General features: G+C 37.0%; 1 protein-coding gene across 1 annotated transcript in view; it reads right to left on the bottom strand.

Moving 5' to 3' along the window:
• Window positions 1–1,479: 1,479 nt before the first annotated feature.
• The window catches only part of TLL1 (tolloid like 1), a 141,092-nt gene continuing 122,397 nt past the window's right edge, over window positions 1,480–20,174 (bottom strand). The window contains exons 17-21 of the mRNA XM_026065406.1: window positions 16,303–16,428; window positions 14,750–14,877; window positions 9,779–9,992; window positions 3,757–4,007; window positions 1,480–1,614 (exon numbers count right to left, since the gene is read on the bottom strand). Of these exons, the coding sequence (XP_025921191.1) occupies window positions 1,480–1,614; window positions 3,757–4,007; window positions 9,779–9,992; window positions 14,750–14,877; window positions 16,303–16,428 (854 nt within the window). The remainder of the gene's footprint in view (window positions 1,615–3,756; window positions 4,008–9,778; window positions 9,993–14,749; window positions 14,878–16,302; window positions 16,429–20,174) is intronic.

Raw genomic sequence — 20,174 nt, 5'->3', positions numbered from 1 at the left:
ATGGCCTAAAGCACAGAATATTTCAGTTCTAAACATAACATATTTCTACATCAAAAGCAGGTCACTATTTACAGCAGATGATCTTGCTCTGCAGATGGGGTTTTTGCTCAAAGATCCTTTTGTTAGCATATGTTAAAATGTCCAAGTCGTCAAATTATTTATCAAATTAAAGGTGTATCTACAGGAAGATCTGTCTGATCATGTGCGAGATTTCTAAGGCAATAGTAGTAGTTGTTCCACAGGACTAGTGCTGCCGTTGCAACAAGCTCTTCATCTGAGCAGTAAGTCTTCATTCTTCAGATGCAGCCAGGCATAGTGAGACATTCATGATCTGCAAGATGTTGGCTCAAAAGTCTAAAACTTCTTGGTTTGTTTTTGCTTTTAATGTTCACAGAATAGCACCATAGGAATTCACTCTTGATAACAAATCCTGGGTCTGTTGTGTTGGGTTTTTTGCCATCRCAAATACTCTTATTCCCAGAAAACAAATGCTCCTGTTCTCTCAACTCTTTGGGAAACCTCTCTCTTGGATACTTCTGTAGCTTCATTTCTGATTAGCTAAAACAGACAATTAACTCATTCACAAAGAGGTCCGAAGAAATAAAGCTTAGCTGCAGTTCCAAAGTTACTGCTGAAAACAAAATCAGTAGGAGGAGTTTCAGATGATTCTTAATTGTTTCTCATGGATACAGGTTTTTATCTCAGTCTTTCTTTGTTCAGTGCAAAATTAGAGCACATCATCAGAGATAGCTTACTTAATCAGTAAACCTAATATTTTCAGATGCTTACATTATTCAAATTCTGAGTCTTCAGCTAGTGATGACCAATGTAACAGTTCAGACTTAACTGTTAGTAAAACAAAATGCTCTAAAATCATTTATGTTTCAGAAATACGATTTTCCAGTTTCAAAACACTGATAACCTGATATGACAGATGAATCCATAAAAAACACAAAACAATGTAGGAAGACTGTCACATTTCATATCTTCTTACATGTCTTTGTACACACTGTATCCAAGATACAAAATCAAAGCAACCAGAATGAAATATAAAGACAGTATTTTGAGTGTGTGACCTGAAAGAGCCTTTTTTCTCCTGGACACCAGACAATTGTCAGAAGGAAGAACAGTCTGCAGGGTCACTTCCCCTGAATTCAACTGATTGAATCCGCACACATCCATGACAAGTGTCAAGCCATGAACAAAAGCTTTTATATTCTCYCTGGAAGCATGCAAAGTCCTTTCACCAGCTTTGCAGAGACAGTCAAGTATGAAGTCTGCACATTGTCATCATATCTATTCCACTGGGACAGGTGAACTTTTTTTTTTCTGGTCTTATAAGTCGTCATTCCAACTGAACTCATATAAAACATTTGTGCTAATAATTTCAGTTAAAAAAAAAAAAAAAAAGGCATGCCCTCCTTTCCATTGTGCGTTCTTTCTTCCTTGCTCTCCTTTTCTGGCACAGAGGTTCTTGTGTTATTTTTTGGTGTGCATGCTATCTGGATATTTTATACTTCTGTATCGTATATGAAATCCTTTCTTGTTGATTGTATCATCGGTATGGAAGTGGAGTAAAATGGCTTCCCCCGCTGAATAAATTTCTTCTGGTGGCTAAAATAAATGAATAAGCAAATAAATGACTGATCTGTCCACACTGATGTCTATTTATCCCATTCATTCAGGTTTTCTTCTGGATATTTCTCTTTTCGTTTTATACTTTGCTGTGTAATTCCACTGGGTCTCATATACTGCCATGTGTAGCTAACAGAATACTTCTACTCATTCAACTCTAAATTGTAGGCTTGCATTGTTGGATTTTTGGAAAATAATGCAGACTAGAAGAACAATGAGAACATACAAATTTCCACACTGGAAATGCCCATACTACCTTTACATGATAGATATTAAGTACCTACGCCCTGTCTTTGACGTGAGCTAGGCCCTAAAGGCTAAGAGGATGAAGACACTCTGCCAGGCAAATTTTTAGGTGAACTCTCAGGAAGTTACAACCCAAATTCCTCAAAGCTGGAGATCAGTTTAAATCATGAAGTCTGAATTTTTATCTGCTGGCTGAAGTGTTGAACTTATCCATTGTAACTTTTTACTTTTGTATAAATCTCCATGTTGCATAATACTTTCTGAATCTGTTTTAAACTCTCCAGTTTGCATTGAATCTCTCTTTCATCTTTACTTATGAGATAAAGAAAAACTAAACTGCTGTCTTTTTTGTCCTCCTTCCCATATCTCTCCAATAGTTCTGCTCTAGTCATGCAAGTGACCAGACAGGACTGTATATAATATTCTAAATTAAGATAAACAACTGACTCAGGTAATCACATATTATTCTTCATGATGGCCTGTTTTATTACTGAAGCTGCACACTGATGCAGAAGTACAAATTGAACTACCAAGTCCAAAGTTGAAAAGGTGGTAATGTATACTTATAGTGCCTTTTTTCTCCTTCAGCTCAGATTATTTTGCTTTTAATAGGAAACATGGGATTAGATAGGAAAGGTATGTGCTTTGTTCTGAAGTCATTCACCCAAATCAAGAAAAAAAAAGAGAGAAAAATTGTCAGCCAGAGGCTGGGCCARTGCTCCAACCTGCTGCACTCCTGCTTGCAAAATAGGCATACTTGCAAGGAAAAATGTTGTTGTTCATAGAGTAGTAGATGCTGGCATCAGTTGTAGTATTTCTCTTTGACTATTGCCTGCAGTTCTGTGGTAGCACTTTTCCTTTTTCCCTAAGTGACCTAAAAGTGCCCCAAAGATTTTAAGTTGGCTTCACCTACAGTCAACTAGTCTGAACGACTGAGATGTCTGATCCAGCACAATGGATGAATCCAAAAAGTGGCACGTGGTAAATTATGAGCTCCTACCATCTCATGTAGAGCCTTTCAGACTTTTTATCTAGGCAAAGAGTATACGTATGAAAGTGTGCTTGCATTCCTACACATATATAAAGAACTGATAAGGACTCATGAGACCATGTCACCAGCTTTCACAAGGAAGGCAGACAATAGAACAATGCAACTGTGAAAAGAGAAATAAGATACACCCTTTTCAGGATGTCACCTTGCCAATTTCCACCATGTGTCACAATTAAAACATGACAGAGATGCTTTTGAGAAGACGGGCCCAAAGTACACTCTCAGTTTAAGAGCATTTTTTTCCTGAAGTAGATTTAACTAATAGATGAACATACTATAAATGCTTGCCMCCCATAAGATATGACTAGTTCATTCAGACTGAAACAACTCTAATGTGGTAATTTCCAGCCCCAATGAATTTCTCTCTCCTTAAGGGAGAACATTGCTAACTTTTTTTTAAGGATGCTAACTGATAAACATTCCACTGTCAGCTTCCTAAAATGTAACATAACATTACAATGCTTTGGGCCAAAAACACACCACCAACAACAAACAAAAAACAACAACAAACACCCGACCCCCTCCCCTCTCCCCTTCCCCCAGAGAACAGAGAAGATAATTTACTAGTTGAAAATACTAAAAATACTTAAAGGGAATGTTTTTAGAAGTCATAGAAATTTTGAAATCTGTAATTTAAAGAAATTTTAGAGATCTTTAATTTTGCTTAAAAAATACACAGTACATTCTGAAGCATATAATCTGGTATGTTCATTATATGGTGTAGTAACCCATTGCTGCTTTTCCCCTTTCCCCCATCTTTCTTTTTATTTTTAGCATTTATTGGAGAAAAAAGAAAGAGTAAGTTTTAGTACCTGGTTACTTACCCCAGATCCACAAAATCGACCAAGTCTCATAGCTGACTTGTCATGACCATCAAAGAGCTCCACGTAGTCATAACCACAATCCGCCTCCTCTTCAACCTCAAAAGTTTGAAACGATAACTCAACTCGACAGCCGCGCTCTGCCACCAGGAGCCAGTCGCAGTCCGCCTGAACCGGGTAGTTGTTATCGCCAAACTGAGCATGAGAGTACAGATCTTTGGGCTTGGTTTCAGCTTTCAGCCGACCACCACACTCTGTATAGAAGAAAAAAAAAAATACAGACTAAGAAGTTTGATCAGTGTAAACAAGCATTTTCTTTCTGTAGATGCCTGGCCTGATTCAGGTTGAGTGGAGTTTTACTTCATAAGCAGATCAGCCAAAGAATGTTTGGTGTCAAGCACTGAATACAGAAGGCTGAAATTGATCCATATTTTTAAGTGGTTTTAGACAGTATTTTGGACTGAGTTCTAAATAGAAACTTAYGGTTGCATTGTGGCCATTTGTCTAGTAAAGGGCTTGAGATGAGTACAGGACACTCCCAAATTGACAAAGCCCAATTATGGATAAAACAAACTAGAAAAAAATGAGACCAGGAGCAAGTGTCGATGGAGGAAGCTCAGGATAATATATCATTCTGAATTTCCCCTACATATATCCTTTTTTATAACTACAAAGACTTGAGCATATTTCATAAACAATTTTCATGTAAAAGACAAAGAGACAGGGAACACCACAATTGTAAGAAAAGTAGTTCAAGGGATAGGAAATTCTTCAGACAGACATTCAAGAGGTACCTAAGGTCAGCAAGGCAAATGCTGCAAGTGGGGCATCCACATTTCAGGAGTGCCAACCTTTCCAYGTGGGTGACCAACACAGTTTGGTCAAGCACGTGAGCGGGATGCAACCAGTGGGAGCGCCCACAGCAGCCCAGCATTTTGCAGAAGCATCAGCATCGTTGTCCACGCTGTGCACAGAGAGCCAGCTCAACACCGGGCACCGCTGCTGAGCCTGCTAGCACATTTGCTACATCATTCGTGGGCACAAATAGGTATTTCTCTGCAAAAGACGGTGGCTGGGAGAAAACTGCTGCTACCAGAGAGCACCATGCTCCTGAGAAAAGTCCTAAAGAGAATATTGTTGTCCTACACCATACCATTATTTTCATTATAAATCTCTATTTGTACTCACCAGTAAAATGCGTTGCTTGAGAGCTTGTTTGCACCTGCTCTAAAAGTTCATAATTAAATATGAATGAACTTACTGTATAGTCCAATAAGCTGTTCTTTAGCCAGTTTGCTCAAGGGGAACAGAAACTACTGAAAATACATGGAACAAAAAAAATATATAGTTTTTCGAATCTAAAAATTTTCAGTAGTTATAATTAAAATTTGTATTCTATTCTAATTTCCAGTGAGCTTAGCTTTTACAATAATTTAAATGTATAGCTGCTCTGGATCTGCCAATTAAAAGTGCTATTACAAGGCAGATGGAAAATTATATTCAAAAGAAAAAATGCATTGTTTATTATGTTTCCAGGAGATGGGTGGAGACTTACTTTCTTTACAKCTATGAAGATTTTGACAAAAACAGCATAATTTAGTTTTGGTCTTGGTTTCTCATCGAGAATAAGCCACCTCTTACAGCAACAGATAAAAACACCAAGTGCAAATGAGCTTTAACCAAAATCTGACATTCACAAGTTTTTACTCTATTTTTATGAATGAATAGATAATTTATCTACATTTTGATCAAATGTACATTGATCATTTTATAATAATCTGAAATAAATTACAGAACTCATACACTTCTAAGTTTGGGTGAAGAGAGAATTTGAATAAGACTGCAGTGGCACTGACTCCACCTGCACTAAACATGACCAACTGCAATGTTATATTGTGCAGAGTCATATTTCAAGTAGGAATTGGTGATTATAATGAGCAAATCCATATTTTTGAAAAATGTATTTTTTATTAATAAGGAAATTAAGGAAAACAAACAGAAAACAAATTATGTAAGTGGAGTAATCCATTTATGCATGRTCTGTTGTTCAATCTGAAATTTTGAAGTCTTTCTTTTAGAAGAACAGATAAGAGCATATGATAAAATTGGGATTCTGCACACAGATTTATTCCTCATTTTTACACTAATTTACTGATAATTTCTTCTTTTTTGTGATTTCTGTTCCTTTTTTTTTGGACTGGAATGTTGCCAGCATTAAAAAAAATCCTCCCTGCTTCAGACACAAAACAGCTGCTAAAGGATAAAATGTTTAATGAACTGTCCACATTGTTTCCCTGTGCTTGCTGCACCATTTCTTTAAGCTCGTATATACTGCAGCTCCCTAGCAGCTGCAGAAAATTTAAGCTGGTATGGCAATTCCCTTTCCTCCACTCTCCTCCCAAGGAATATAGCCTTAGATTTTTAGGGAAAGTATTGATTTTGGAAATCAGAAGTCAAATTTTCAATTCCTTTAGTACTGAATTGTAGTTTCAAAAGTCTACGTCTAGCCTGCACAATGCAGCTCCGTATCAGCATCTCACAAACTGTGATGGGTCTGCACAGAACAGGGCAGCACCACACAGCAATGTTTAGGGTTGATACCAGAATTAACCTAGCTGCACTGACTGCTGCTTTCTGTTTTGCAGGTATATCTGCTCTGCTGTAGATGTAGTGCATATATCTCACTGCAAACAAATATGACTGACTTCCAAAGTGCTATTGATCTGACAGCTTCAGATGGAAGATTTTTTTCTACATCAGCTAAGGAACAAAAACTATTAGGCATCTATTTCTCGCTTCCTCTCCTTTTTAGGGGCTCTCAGGCCTCTTACAACCTTAAGGATAAAAATGACATAGTCTCTTGGCTGTTTAATAAGCTGGACAGACGGGAAGACCTTAACCTACCAGCTCCCACTCTACCTGAACTAATGAAACTGATTTTAAGTTTGATACAGCATTGCCATACTGAACTATCAGTCATTTAGGGAGTGATTCAGGAGTATAAACATACATCTAGGGCCACCTGAGATGCCCAGGTCTGCCAGAGGCGTCCTCACTGGGCTGGCAGATGGGACAGGACCTACAGCAGACCTGCAACCTTCTGCAGCAGCAGCTGAGGCCAGGCACGATAGACGAGGGGGTCTAGAAGGGAACCAGATGCCAGTGTTCAGGCATCTGAATCACTCCCTGGGCAACGTTTTTTAATGTTCTGTTGGAAGCATTTTTATAAATTCCTTCTAAATGGGTTATGCCTTTTCTGACAGGGAAAATATAACAGAAATGCCAAAAGTACATGGCACTTTGAAAACCACATTTTATAGGTTTTGCTTTGTCCAGAAAAGCCTTTCTAACCAATCTATTTTTTGAAACCTTATTGGCCCTGCTACTGCAGATTTATCCTGTGGTCTGAAATGTTTGATTCATTCAAATTTGGAATTTTTGAAGCTAGGATCTTAAGCCAAAAAGTGTCACATAAGAGGAATCAACATCATCAGTAGGACCTACTAGAAAAAGAGGTCATTAAATCATGAAGTTGGTGATTTAGCAGAGGAAATAGACTCTCTGATTCATATTTTAAAATAATATTTAAAAGATTTTTATGTAGGAGATTATGGTACAAAACTCTAAACATGAGATGTATGAATTTTATGTTAAATTTTCATTTTTTTGTGTGAGAGTTTTTTGTGCACAAGGAATCATATATTCATTTAAAAAAATCTGAAACTTTAACCTCTGGACCTGCTGAAGAAATAGAACTTTATATTCTTATTAATTATCACGTATTACATATTTATCCTTTGAAYTGTTCTCAAGGTAACCTCAAAAGCCTGACAAGTGCTAAATTTTATATCAAGATTAAAAAAAGACAGTGTTCAAAAGATTTGTAGAGGTCATACACATCAATCCAAAACACTGCCAGGAATACAGGAGCACAGACACCTTTGGGTATAGGATCTAGTGACTGTTTCATAGCTGTTATATGACACAAGTCCTTCCACCGAGTGAGTTCCACCCAGATGCCAGAAGTGAAGAGAGCAGCTTCCTCCACTCCCCTTATCTATCCTTGCACAGCTAGACAGGATTAAAAGCAATCTTGCCTACTTCCATTGCATACTGCCTTTTATTATTTGCTAGAGAAAATAAAATAAGAAAATACAATACACACTCTAAACACTTGTTAGATATCTATTCATTAATGTGTGTGTTCAAAAGCACACAGGTAAAATTCCTGCTGAATGACTCTGTTTTGCTAAAGACGGCAGGAAAAGGCTGCAAATTCTGTGCCATCTCTCATTCGAATTGTGTTCTGCGGTGCCTCTCACAGCACATGCTCGTAATTAACTTAATGAATGTTTTGAGCAAAAACAGACTACAGAAATAAATGCCCAATCTTAAGGGGGCAAAATTTTATAATTTTTACAGCATTCTTAAGAACTGGGCAGATTTTATTCTTCAGCTTTTCTCAGAAACACACTATTATATATGCTCAGAAAGTTTTTACAGTTAAGGCATATAAAACTGCAAGTAAGCATATATGAGGGAAATTCCATCATGTCATAATGTAACTAGTGTCAGGAAATATAAATTTGAAATTCTTTCATATAATGACTGCTTCAACTCTGCAAATTGAAAGTGAAAAAGTAAATAAGACAGTAGTTTTACAATACCTGTTCCCAGAAAGAGTTCTGACCTTCATTTGCCTCATGGTAATATAATAATAAGTCATTATTACCATTCCTATCTAATTTTGTATCTAAAGCAAGGGTACTGTGGTAGGGAAAGCAAATGTAGTGCCATTTTTGTAAAACAGGATCTTCAATAAGAAGAAAAATAAATTGAACAACAGGTTAAAAAAAAAAAAAAAAAACTTTCACTTTCCAGGCCAAGGACATGAAGAGTGAAAAACTGTTCAAACTCTGTTGCCTACTGGTTTTCTCTGAAAGGGAAATTAAATTAATGAAATTTAGAACTGTTCTTATCAAAGCAGAAGGAAAAAAAAAAGAGAAAAGTGTGTTTATATTAATGTATGAAGACTTGTTAGGTGAGCATTACACATCAACTTTATGAACACTGGGGATAAAATCAAATGGTATGGATAAGTGACTAATTGGTTTGCATACTAGCTTCTAATAATAACTGCTACCTGCCAGTAAAGCCTAGTGTACTAGCAGAGATAGTTATAAATCCCTTCATCAGTAATATTTATTTCCAATATATTGCCTGAATGAGAATGGACTGCGGAAGGCAAAGACAGACATTACAGCTGAAAAAGAAAAAGAAAAAAGAAAAAACCTTCAGAGGGGGTGCTGGAGGTTCACAGATTTAGCACTAGGGGTCACTATGCACCAAGCAACCTCAGGAAAGTGATGTGCATACTATGAAAATGTCCCAAGAAATGTACTAATGCAACTGCACAACACTATTTTAAATTTCAGTGTTTTCTACAAAACACAAAATTAAATGGTATATGTGAAGAATATTATATTTTTAAGATGTTAAGAAAGTCTTCAGTATTGTTTTTCCTATTCTATTTGACTTGTCTTTTCTTTTCAGATCTACAGGAAAGTAATAGCTGTTTATACAAAGCCCAGACTTTTAAGTCAGAACAGGAAAGTAAGAGGTACATCACATGCCCGAGTAAAGTACTGCCATTACAAATACAATCAGAAGCTATTGAATCTTCTATAAACTAATAGCATGAATTCTAAGAAACATGTCTTAGATTGTCTATGCCATAGTCTTTTATTGGATCCTGTTTCAAAGTCTTTTAATCACTTACCTATAAAATTAAAATTACCATAAAGACAAATTTGAGAGTCAGCAAGCAAGCAAAAGAGTGCAAGCAAAAGAGAGAGAAAGGCATGCCTAAATTATAGAGAATATTTTCTCCAGTCTCAGACTTTTCCTACTGCTTTTAAGGTTTTGTTACATTTAGTTGTAAGATTGTGTTGCCTAATAAATCATCCCAGTTCCTTCTGAAGAAGAAAGGGGAAATTATTAGTAAACCACATCCTGATTTTCTGACCTGTAGAGTGTGTTGCTTGGAAGCCTTTTCTTTGAACTGATGCATCAGAAATAAATCGGAGGAACATTTTATTTCCAGTAGCAATAAGAGGATCCGGTAACTTATTGCCACATAAGCGTCCCAGAATTGGTGATTTTTCAGTTTCACCATCAAACACTTCCAAGTGGTCATAAGCACATTCTTGGTGTTGTTCTATCTCAAATTCATTAAAGGTCTGGAAAAGAAAGAGATTCAATGTATTATTATATTTACTGTATTTGTAAGGTAAATATATACTGCAAACATGTTTCAAAATGCAATGTACATACAGTTAAATGAGCTTTTCTGCTCCTAAAAGCCTGTAGCTTTGAATAACATACTGATTTTAAGAAAGTGGAATAATAATTAAGACAGTGAATTTTAAAAAATTGGCAAGGCATCCTTCATAAAAGAGACACTAGTACCCATAACATAATAGCAAATATGGAATACTACTGCCTTTCTATTGAATTTGTACTGATATTTTGTATGATTATTCCAAATTTCACTTTACATTCAATTAAACCAGAAAGCAAGAAATCTATTTGTTCCTCAGATAGTTGAGGCCTTGAAACATTCATGAAAAATAATGCCCTTTTCTAGATATGTACCTCATACCAGTTTACACAGCTGAGAATGACCTTTCTATGTCAGTGTGTATATGTAAAGCATGTACAACACAACTCCTCAAAAATTATATTGTTTAACCTACTATCTAGAAACATAACTTCTACAATAATAACAGTATTTCTGACTGTACCCAGCATATTAAGATCACATTTTTGCTAGTGAAGTCATTGTGAAAAATAGCAAATTGTGAAAAATAGCAAAAGGATTTGGACTTTATTAAAAAAACTCCATCAGACTTGCTTTTGCCCTCCTTAACTCTCCCAAGAAGATGCAAATTGCTGCAATGGCTTGAACACAGCAATCACAAGCTTAGCTTCATTTCAGATATGCGATGTTTCTCCTACAATCGAAAACTTTTATGTTAGCTTTTCAGTTCCTGGAGATTCTCACAATTGCTCCCAGGTTTCACACAGCTTGTGAGGACAAATTCAGCGCTATTAAAAATTGTAAATTGTGAGTCTTTAGGGGTAGAGCCTGGGCAACTAACTTTTAAAGACTCTCAGAATTGAGATTACTCAAATGCAGAGTATCCAACCACAGACGTTTCCCCAATTTGTATGTCTTACCCTACAGAAACTGCTAAAAACACATCTAACTAATATCTGCTTTTCAAATAAGGAAGCTTATCTTCTAAGATTTGACTGGTATCAACAAATTTATTTCAAGGTAGGCATCTAAGACTTCAGATGCAACTGTTTGACCAGAGCCAAATTTGAACCAGAAACCTTAGAATTAAAGAGCTGGYATTTTCTTCTCATGTAAACACTGAGAAGGCAATATAAACATACATTTCTTTGTGAATTTTCACAAGTAACCTAAAATTCAAGGCAAAAATCAGAATCTGCTTCAGGCAATAAAAGATCATAAGAACACTAAGTATAAATGCTCCTAATGAGTAGCTAGACACCTGAGTTATGGAAAAAAATAAGAGATTAAGAAACAATATTTAAAAGGAAAAAAACTGTTAAATACTGAAGATATATCAGAATTACACATTCTACCTGGTACACCAAAGCAAGTCTAGTCTACTGAATCCCTTGTGGAAGCCAGCCAATATGAAATGTGATGGCACTTTATATTAACAGCTGACCTAAAAGAAATATGAACAGCGAACATAAAAACCACTTTGCCAGAAGAGCCAGAATAGCACTTTCGACTTGTGAAGACTGGACAGTTACATGATACAATGGATATAGGTTCATTGCACAAGAAAATTTGGGGGTTATATTAAGAGAAGGAAACTGCAGAGGCAGTAAAAACAGCTGTGCAGCAGTTTCTCCTGCTGCTCTTAAATTGCAGTCAGCCATCTTATTTTTACGATGCCAAATATGTGTTGTCATTTATAACCAAATAAAATCTGATGGATTAATAAAACCAAAAAGCTGAGAAACTAACTGTAAGAGAGTTAGTTAAATATAGAATTGAGTCAAGCCAATTTGGAATCAATAGCAGTCCAAGAGCAGCCTGTATAATTTAGTTTTCTTTTAAAGGAAAATTATATTAGTATTTTTCACTTCTGATCATTACAAAAAAGTCAGTTTCACCATATGAGGGATCTATTATTCTTAATAGCTGAATTATCACTGGGATTCCCAAACCTATTAGAGAGATGTTACCTTGATAAGTGGTACGTGCTATATTAGGTTCCACTGAAGAACAGGAGAAAGTCCTAAATACATTGCGACTCTAACAATTGATTCTAGCAATTATAAATAGAACCAAAGGATTTTCTAAAAGGAAAAGCAAATTTTAATATTAGATCTTTTAAAAGGTCAAAACAAGTCATCTTTTAAAACACACAGAAACAATCTCCCTTTTTAAAGAAAAGCAGTCAGTTCCCAGCAGTGGACTATGAGCAGGCTTGAAAAAAAGAGAATTGACACCATCTTTCCTTAAAGTTGAATATAATAAAGGAGTTGCTACTAACTTTCTCTGTACTGTTTAGTGCCAAATGTTTACTGATAACCTGTGGTACGATTAAATCACACTATCTTCCTGGGACAAATACTTCTGAAAATCTAGTCCAACTTGACTACAATCCCCACTTTGATGGTCTCATTAGTGGGAAGGCTATTCAGGAGTGTTAGGTATAGTAAGAATTGGATGTTCAGAAGCTATCTAATAGCACTCTGAGTAGATACGCTGGTGGCACTTATGGATAGCTGCCTGCATGGAATACTTAAGTCTGTCTCTTATAAACACCCGGCTGATCAGCTTATGAAAATCTCTCTCTCCGTCTCTGTGGTATATGCATTTTCAAAGCCATCTTTATCTGCACATTTCATTTAAAAATTCCAAAGTGCATGTCCATTTTTTTATAGGCTTCTTAATTACACAGAATGCTTAACTTCACCCTTTTCAGGAAGAGACTTCAATGATTTATCAGTGTRAGAGCAATTACATGAAAAGATTAGTTTCTGTATACCAACCTCCCCACAAAATGAAGAACAGCCTCACAATTCCTGTGCTTTTGTTAGCATGAAGAGATCAATTCTCTCCTTGTTTAATTTGGCTAAGTAAACTGTGAGGAGTAAACTTAAATTTGGTTTGAAAGTCCAAGAAGAAACATATATCTATAGTGGAAGTATTGTATTAGTATTATTAATACAGTAATTTGCTGTACCAGACAGATTTTGAAGATTTTGTAAGTTAGGAGACTGACCCTATGAGCTTTCACAGAAAAGTGGATTTCAGACTCTAAATCATGTAGGTATTTTTGAAAATTCTGTGTAGAAAAATTCTGTCCAATTTCTCCAATTTCATTGGAGAAAGCCAATTTAAAAACCTTTTCTTTTGAAGCAGACACACACAATATTTCCCTAAAGAAATCTTTATGTGTGAGCTTTGTCTGCTGAATTTAAAAGTACTGAAAAGTCTTTTATAGAAACATGCCCATGCCTGTGGTGAGCTTTGGGTGACACACACAGGATGAAGTTCACTTGTTCAGAAGTGCCAGTAGGAAGGCATTCTGCACTGAAAACCTGTTTCTCACCCTTTGAATGGACAGAGCCACCACTCACCATCCTCACCCCCTCTCAGCAGGAAGAGTTTAACCATTTTACTCCTGGAGAACAGAGATCAACACATGATCCCATAATAGCGTCAGGAGTTTTGGTTTCGGCTATGCCTTTTATCTGTAAATCGGTGTAGACTATTGCTTCTACTACTTTTAAGCAGAGATATTTTTTCTTCAGCTTATTTGCTCCCAAGCATTTGTAATATTACTTTATCAGACTTTTCAGATATGCAAGATAACTTCTGTCATAAAGACAGCTCATTGTTCTTTTCCTTTTTGCAGTCTTTCTATGTGGACAACAATCCTTTCTTTCTTCTTCCAATTGTACGGCTGGTGTTTTGATTATTATCAGAACAAGGACTCTGCATGTCTGTGCAAACCTCAGTTGTGCTTTGTTTCTCCACAGGTATTATTGTAACTTTTTTTTATTATTTTATACCCATCAGGAGGGATTTTGCATGTAAATTCATAATACCATCTTCTTAGCATCCAAAACTTCCTCTTCAAATGAGTGAGAGATCTGGAACAATGGGTGGAATTCCCTTGCTGCCTGGTACTGCAGCGACAGCCATATAGCTCCTCTAAGTCCGGTAGCCAAAAGGAACATTGGGGCTGAAGACAGAGCAGAAAAAAACCCTGGACAGGTCTGTGCCATTGGCTTTGTACAGAGGCTGCATAACTTCAAGAAGTCTGGAAGCTCCCTAAGCTTTGATGGCTCTTCCTCAGCCACCAGTACTGCCCTCAGCCAACTGGACACAAAGGTCCCTTAACTCTACTTAGGTTACTCATCTATTTAGGCTAAAATTTTGTGCAGCATTTAAGTCCACATTCTTGTTTTCTGTGTCTTCTTTCCCTCCTTGAAAAGCACAATTAAAAGAAAGAGAGAGAATAAAAATGCTAAAGACATGCAGAGAGGATTGTTTGTAAGCTGTAATTTTGCATATTGTATGCATTAAAGTTCATGCAAGTGTTTTCTGCCATGTTTGACAAAATTTTGTGCAATTTTTATGCGTTGCTACACTGGTATAGTAAAGTCTGACCAGAGGAAAGTATTCTTCTTGCCCTTTGCTATCCAGAGTATTTTCAATAACCACAAATTTAAATTCACAGCTCCATAATATTAAGTAGCCCCAGCTGTTCAGGAACAGACAGGAGTCAGCAGGTTTGGGGTTTGTTTGTTTTTTAAAGAGATTTACCTTTGACCACAAATTGATAGTAAAGTTTAGCAACAGTTTCACATCATTTGAGTAGTCAGTTGAGAAGCAGGTTTGGGTGAAGAGAAAAAGGTAGGGTAGGCAGAAACTTACTAATTTGACTCTCTGCCCAGGGGTGGCACTGATTTCCCACGTGCACTCCTTTCTGCTGGGATACTTGTCAGGCCAGTTGGGACTCGTGATGATCCCGTTAGGACTATGGATCCTCTGTTCACATTCAGCTGTGCCAATAACAATAGCATTGGTTAGTCTGGAAATCTCCATTCAGATGTAGCCAGAAAAGGACACTTTTCTGTCAGGGACCCACTTTACAGAAAGGATCTTTAGGAAGATAGCTAAGTACCCACTTCAGTGTGCATAATCATGCTCATCCGCTTTGGCAAACACTTTACGGCAACTAATCCAGCATGCTTGTTAACTGATTGTCATGAAACGTATGCTATTGTTTACAATGGATTGCCATCTTTTTGAAACAAATAATATCAAAAGAATATAAACAAAGTATTAAAATATAATCAAATATTTTGCTATTCTTTCCATTCTGCTTTCCTCACAAATAAGTACAAAAATCCACAAGAGATATCTTGCCAATCCAACTTCAATAGGTATTTTTAAACATTTTAAAAACCTTTTTTTTTCATCTCTTCCCACTAACACCCATATTGCAGCTACAGAGCAATTATTTTGATTTCTAAACCATAGTGTCTAGACATACATTAAACTGGAAAACAGCTAAGACCAAGTTGTGAGTATCTACCAAGAACAACTTAGTCATTCACATCCTGTTACACCATAACTGAATCACAAGAGTGCCTCTCTGCAAATAAATACAACTAAAATATAAGGAAGGCAGGAAGTAAAAATCTGTCTTACATCCTTTTGCATTTAAATTTTTAACAACCTCAAAGTACTTTATAAGCATCAGAGAATTATTCAACAAGAATCTTCTAGAGGAGGCTTTAGACTTTAGTGACAACGCAAGTGAGTCACAAAGGGCATATCTTTACTAGCAAATTACACCCATGCTAGAATACAGCCTGGAGAAATTATAGTAGTTAACATGATATTGCATACTTAAGGTTCATTTGCAGATAGCCTAAACTCTGCTTCAGCCCCAGACACTACTGTTTTCTTGGAGCTACGCACAATTTGAGACCGCAAACAGGAAGAAGGGACTTGATTGGCATTTAGACTGTTGAATATGTCCCCTAAAATAAACCCAGAAAGCAGTCTCTTAAGGGTGGATACAGTTTCAGCCCGGCTGTGGGGAGACTACCTACTACTGAATGGAGAGCGTGCTAACGACAACTTCACCAGGCTTCCCCACAGAAAATCTAGCCCTGTGTTTAATACTATATTAGATAAATATTCTAGCACAGCTCTGAAATTTTACAATTAACAGCAGTATTAAAAGCGCTTAAACTGAGTGGCCAATAATCACAAGTTTTCCCAACTGGGTTTCTCGTGGTGCCTCAAACTTGACCACGCAGAAATGCTGGGGTGAGGAGAAAAATTTAGGCCCAAGTGTCTAACCCCATCACCAAGATCCCTCCCCTCCTCCCCCTTCTTTTCCTGGGAYGGAGAGCTGCAGAGAGCTTTCCAAAAGACAGCTGTATTACCTACTGTTCAGATACGCTACTACTTACCTTCCTTGCAGTCGTGTTTGTTCTCATGCAGCACAAACCCATTGCGGCACTGACAAACGTAGCTTCCTACCGTGTTGATGCACTCGTGTTGGCAGCCACCATTGTCCTTCGAACACTCATCCTTGTCTAAGAAATACACACAGACGCGTGAGCATCACAGGCAGCAACAGTGCTCGTTACCAAAAAGAAAAAGGGTTGTAACAGTGTCCAGTCCAGAAAAGGATAAACTAAGGCACAGATATTCTTCTCAGCATGACAGTTTTATAGTACCTTAGTTGTACCCATTCATTGCTCAGCCTGCAACCTTGCACCATGGCACAAGTATTCTATTCCATGCTAAGAGGTGGGGGATATATTTTAGGAGAGAGGAACACTAGTAAAACAAGCAAGCTGAAAAAAAGGAGGTAAGAGCAGTGTTTACTCTTTCAACTAGTCTTGCTGGTAAAGATTTCATAAATATCTCATCCAAAGTTTTATTTCAGTAAACAACAGGAGCTTAATTTATGGACAAAGTATTTCAACTTTATGCATATTCCACAATTTAATGGTCATATGTTAAAAGGAACATTTAGGCCAAACAAGGTTTCAAGCTCTGCACATAAAAGATCTAAGAAAAGTAATTTAACATAAACTTTTCCAATCAGTTGTTTTTTTTCTAGCAGAGTGACAATGCGCTTTACTTTTAATGAATCTGGACATTAAAGAACCTCTCAAAAAGGCAAATATTTAATTGAAAAACATACAAAAGAAACTGGCATTAATTAATTCAGGAGATCTACAATACAGCATGCAGTTCTGTTTATTAACATAAAATACTTTAAAAGAGCTTTTAGTGTGTTAAAAGTAAAGCAGGGAGTAGGGGAGGAAATATGACCTGCATTAAACAGCTACAAATTCATTGCATGGAGAAAAGCCAAACTAGATTAACAGGCTGTCATTTTAGCAAGAGGCCTCAGCTGCTACCCTTCTATGTCATTCAGCTGTTGTCATTTTAGGTAAGGCTGGTCCATTAAAACTGGCAGACTGCTCCTGACATATAAACATATACATATATATGTATATGCATACATGCATATGTGTATCCACACCTATACAAATCCAGACACATACATATATACACCTATACCCACACACAAAAAAAACCCACTATATCTTACAAACTTGCCATTTTAACATGCAAAGAAAGAGAGGAGAGAAAAAAAGCAAAGAAATTATGGTCATCCCAGAGGTCCAATTGTTGCAGTGTTGGAATGTAGAGCACGTGTCTCCTTCAACTGCATACATCTTGGAAAGCAGTAATAAGCGTTATCTCCAAACAAGGTAACATGCAATGTTTCAGGCGTTAGTAGGCACAGTAAGAATTTCTATAGATTACAARCCACTATGGATAATTTAAGTCTCTTATTGTTGTTTTACTTGAGCATTTTTCTCCCTGCCTTTGTTGAAGCTTCTATTCAGTAACAGGACAAAGGTACTCTGCGTTACAGTCACATGAATGTCAGTGCTTAATCTGCCAAAATGTATGCGACATTTGGCTCATTGACTTGCAGGTCTTCCAGTAAAAATTGGTTTGTACTTGTAACACAGGATGATGTTTATTTACAGAAAAATCCTGCAAGTCAAACCCAAGCATCCACGTCATTTTTTGTGTGTGCTGTAAATCTCAAATATGTTTGCACTGAAAGTGCTTGGAAGCATTCCGCAGATGTGAACAGATTTGAAGGCTAAGAAAGAGTCAAAAGCACATGTAGCTCCCAGAATCATCCAAAGGCYTGTATTAGTTATTGCCATGATGATGAAAGAAGCATAAAAGCTCTACAGTATACTATTTATGCACCTTGAAATACAAGTCCAAAGCTGAGGTAGTAAATCTATTTAATTTCAAACAAAAGTTTTAATTTCTCATCTTTTCAAAAGCAAGCACTGTCACAAAATCCATGTTGCAAGTGAAGAATAATAACAAGCAAATGAGAAATTATATGTAATATGAACAAAACTCTTCAATATTTCCCCTCCTAAATATTAGTTTGCAGTTTTCTGCTAAAATAACAAAATAAATGGAAGGCAAGCTCAAAATGCATTCAAGTTGGACATTCAAGTACAGTTTAGGTACACAAATTCTAAATAATAGCCCTCTCCATTTTCACCTTCCAAACTGTGTGGAAATAGAGAAAAGTATTCTAACATTAAATACGTTTGTATTCTGTAAAATAATCTCTTAAGAGACAAGTGGGTAAGCAAACGGACCTGCACTGGATCTCTTCAAAATAAAATTTATRTAACACAAACGCACAGAAGGTAGAAGAGAGAAGCTTTGAAACATACTTATACTATGATAATTACTTGTACATGGTTAATCAAGGATGCAACTGTTGAACAAGCCTTCCTCACACTTCATAAGTCAGAACAGACTTTCTGTCAAATTGGTTGCCCAGTTTCAAAACTCATGAAAAAACAATTAGTCTGTATTAGTTATAGAAACAAATGTTTTGCCATGTAAAAACAAAGCCATTTGTTATGCTGACAGATGGAAATGAGTCTCCCAGTTTTGAATGGATACTTTCTTTTATTTCAGTAGTCAGAACAGGGAAAGATCCATTCCGAACAAAATGTTAGATTTTAACCATTCAGAGTACAGACGGTCGTACCTCTGAGACCCTCAGAGGCCACCAGTCTGTGAATAATACGTACTCGGCCTGAAGGGACCTGTATCAAGTCCTTGCAAGATTCAAAAACAAAAATTTTCTCTTTGCAGGCAGCTTTCTTGTCTGTGGAAAAAAAGGTACCAGGATGGCGCCAGAGATGAGTCTGTGCTCCAACACAAATCTGCTCAAGGCTAGAAACAATTTAACGTTCTCTTTTTAACTGCTCAAAGAATCATCATCCTAGAAGTGTCCCAACAGAATTCATTTCCACATTACATCAGACACCATGTCTGTTTTGAATGACCATGCAAAGAATCACATTTATTTAAAACACAAAAATAACTCTAAAGCTTATGATAAATGGAAGCAGTTTATTGACATGTTGCTACTGGGTATTAATCATACCACTATCTAAAATACTGATTAAAAGAAATGATTAGGGCTACTTTTTTGAAACCACCACAGAGAGAGAGAGAGAGAGAGAGAGAGAATGGGAGAAAAGCATGAGAGAGAGAGAGAGAGAGAGAGAACACACAAAACATCTTTTTGGAAGCTTCCAGTTTAGAAGCTTAAAACCCAATTCCAAAAAGTTTCAACAAAAACACAAAATATATCTATATATCATTACTCCCTAGTTCTCCCTCCTTGCTGATGGAACTGGATTATATTTACACAGAATCACAGAATCACAGAATGGTTGAGGTTGGAAGGGACCTCTGGAGAACATCTAGTCCAACCCCCCTGCTCAAGCAGGGTCACCTAGAGCACGTTGCACAGGATTGCATCCAGGCGTGTTTTGAATGTCTCCAGAGAAGGAGACTCCACCACCTCTCTGGGCAACCTCTTCCAGTGCTCTGTCACCCTCACAGTGAAGAAGCTTTTCCTCATGTTCAGATGGAAGYGTCTGTGTTTCAGTTTGTGCCCGTTGCCTCGTGTCCTGTCGCTGGGCACCACTGAAAAGAGTCTGGTCCCATCCTCTCGACACCCTCCCTTCASATACTTGTACRCRTTGATAAGATCTCCTCTCAGCCTTCTCTTCTCTAGGCTAAACAGGCCCAGCTCTCTCAGCCTTTCCTCATAAGAGAGATGCTCCAGTCCCCTAATCATCTTTGTAGCCCTTTGCTCGACTTGCTCTTGCTTATACAGCACTCCCTCTGAAACTTAGATAGATTCCTCCAGTGGCTCGCAACCGAGCTTTCTTGATATTCATCCCATCAAATGTAAATT

This window comes from Apteryx rowi, unplaced genomic scaffold (assembly GCF_003343035.1).
Source record: "Apteryx rowi isolate R43461 unplaced genomic scaffold, aptRow1 scaffold_227, whole genome shotgun sequence".
In the NCBI taxonomy this organism is placed as follows: domain Eukaryota; kingdom Metazoa; phylum Chordata; class Aves; order Apterygiformes; family Apterygidae; genus Apteryx; species Apteryx rowi.
The sequence above is the reverse complement of the archived record's forward strand: the minus strand, read 5'-3'. Positions and strand labels throughout refer to the sequence as shown.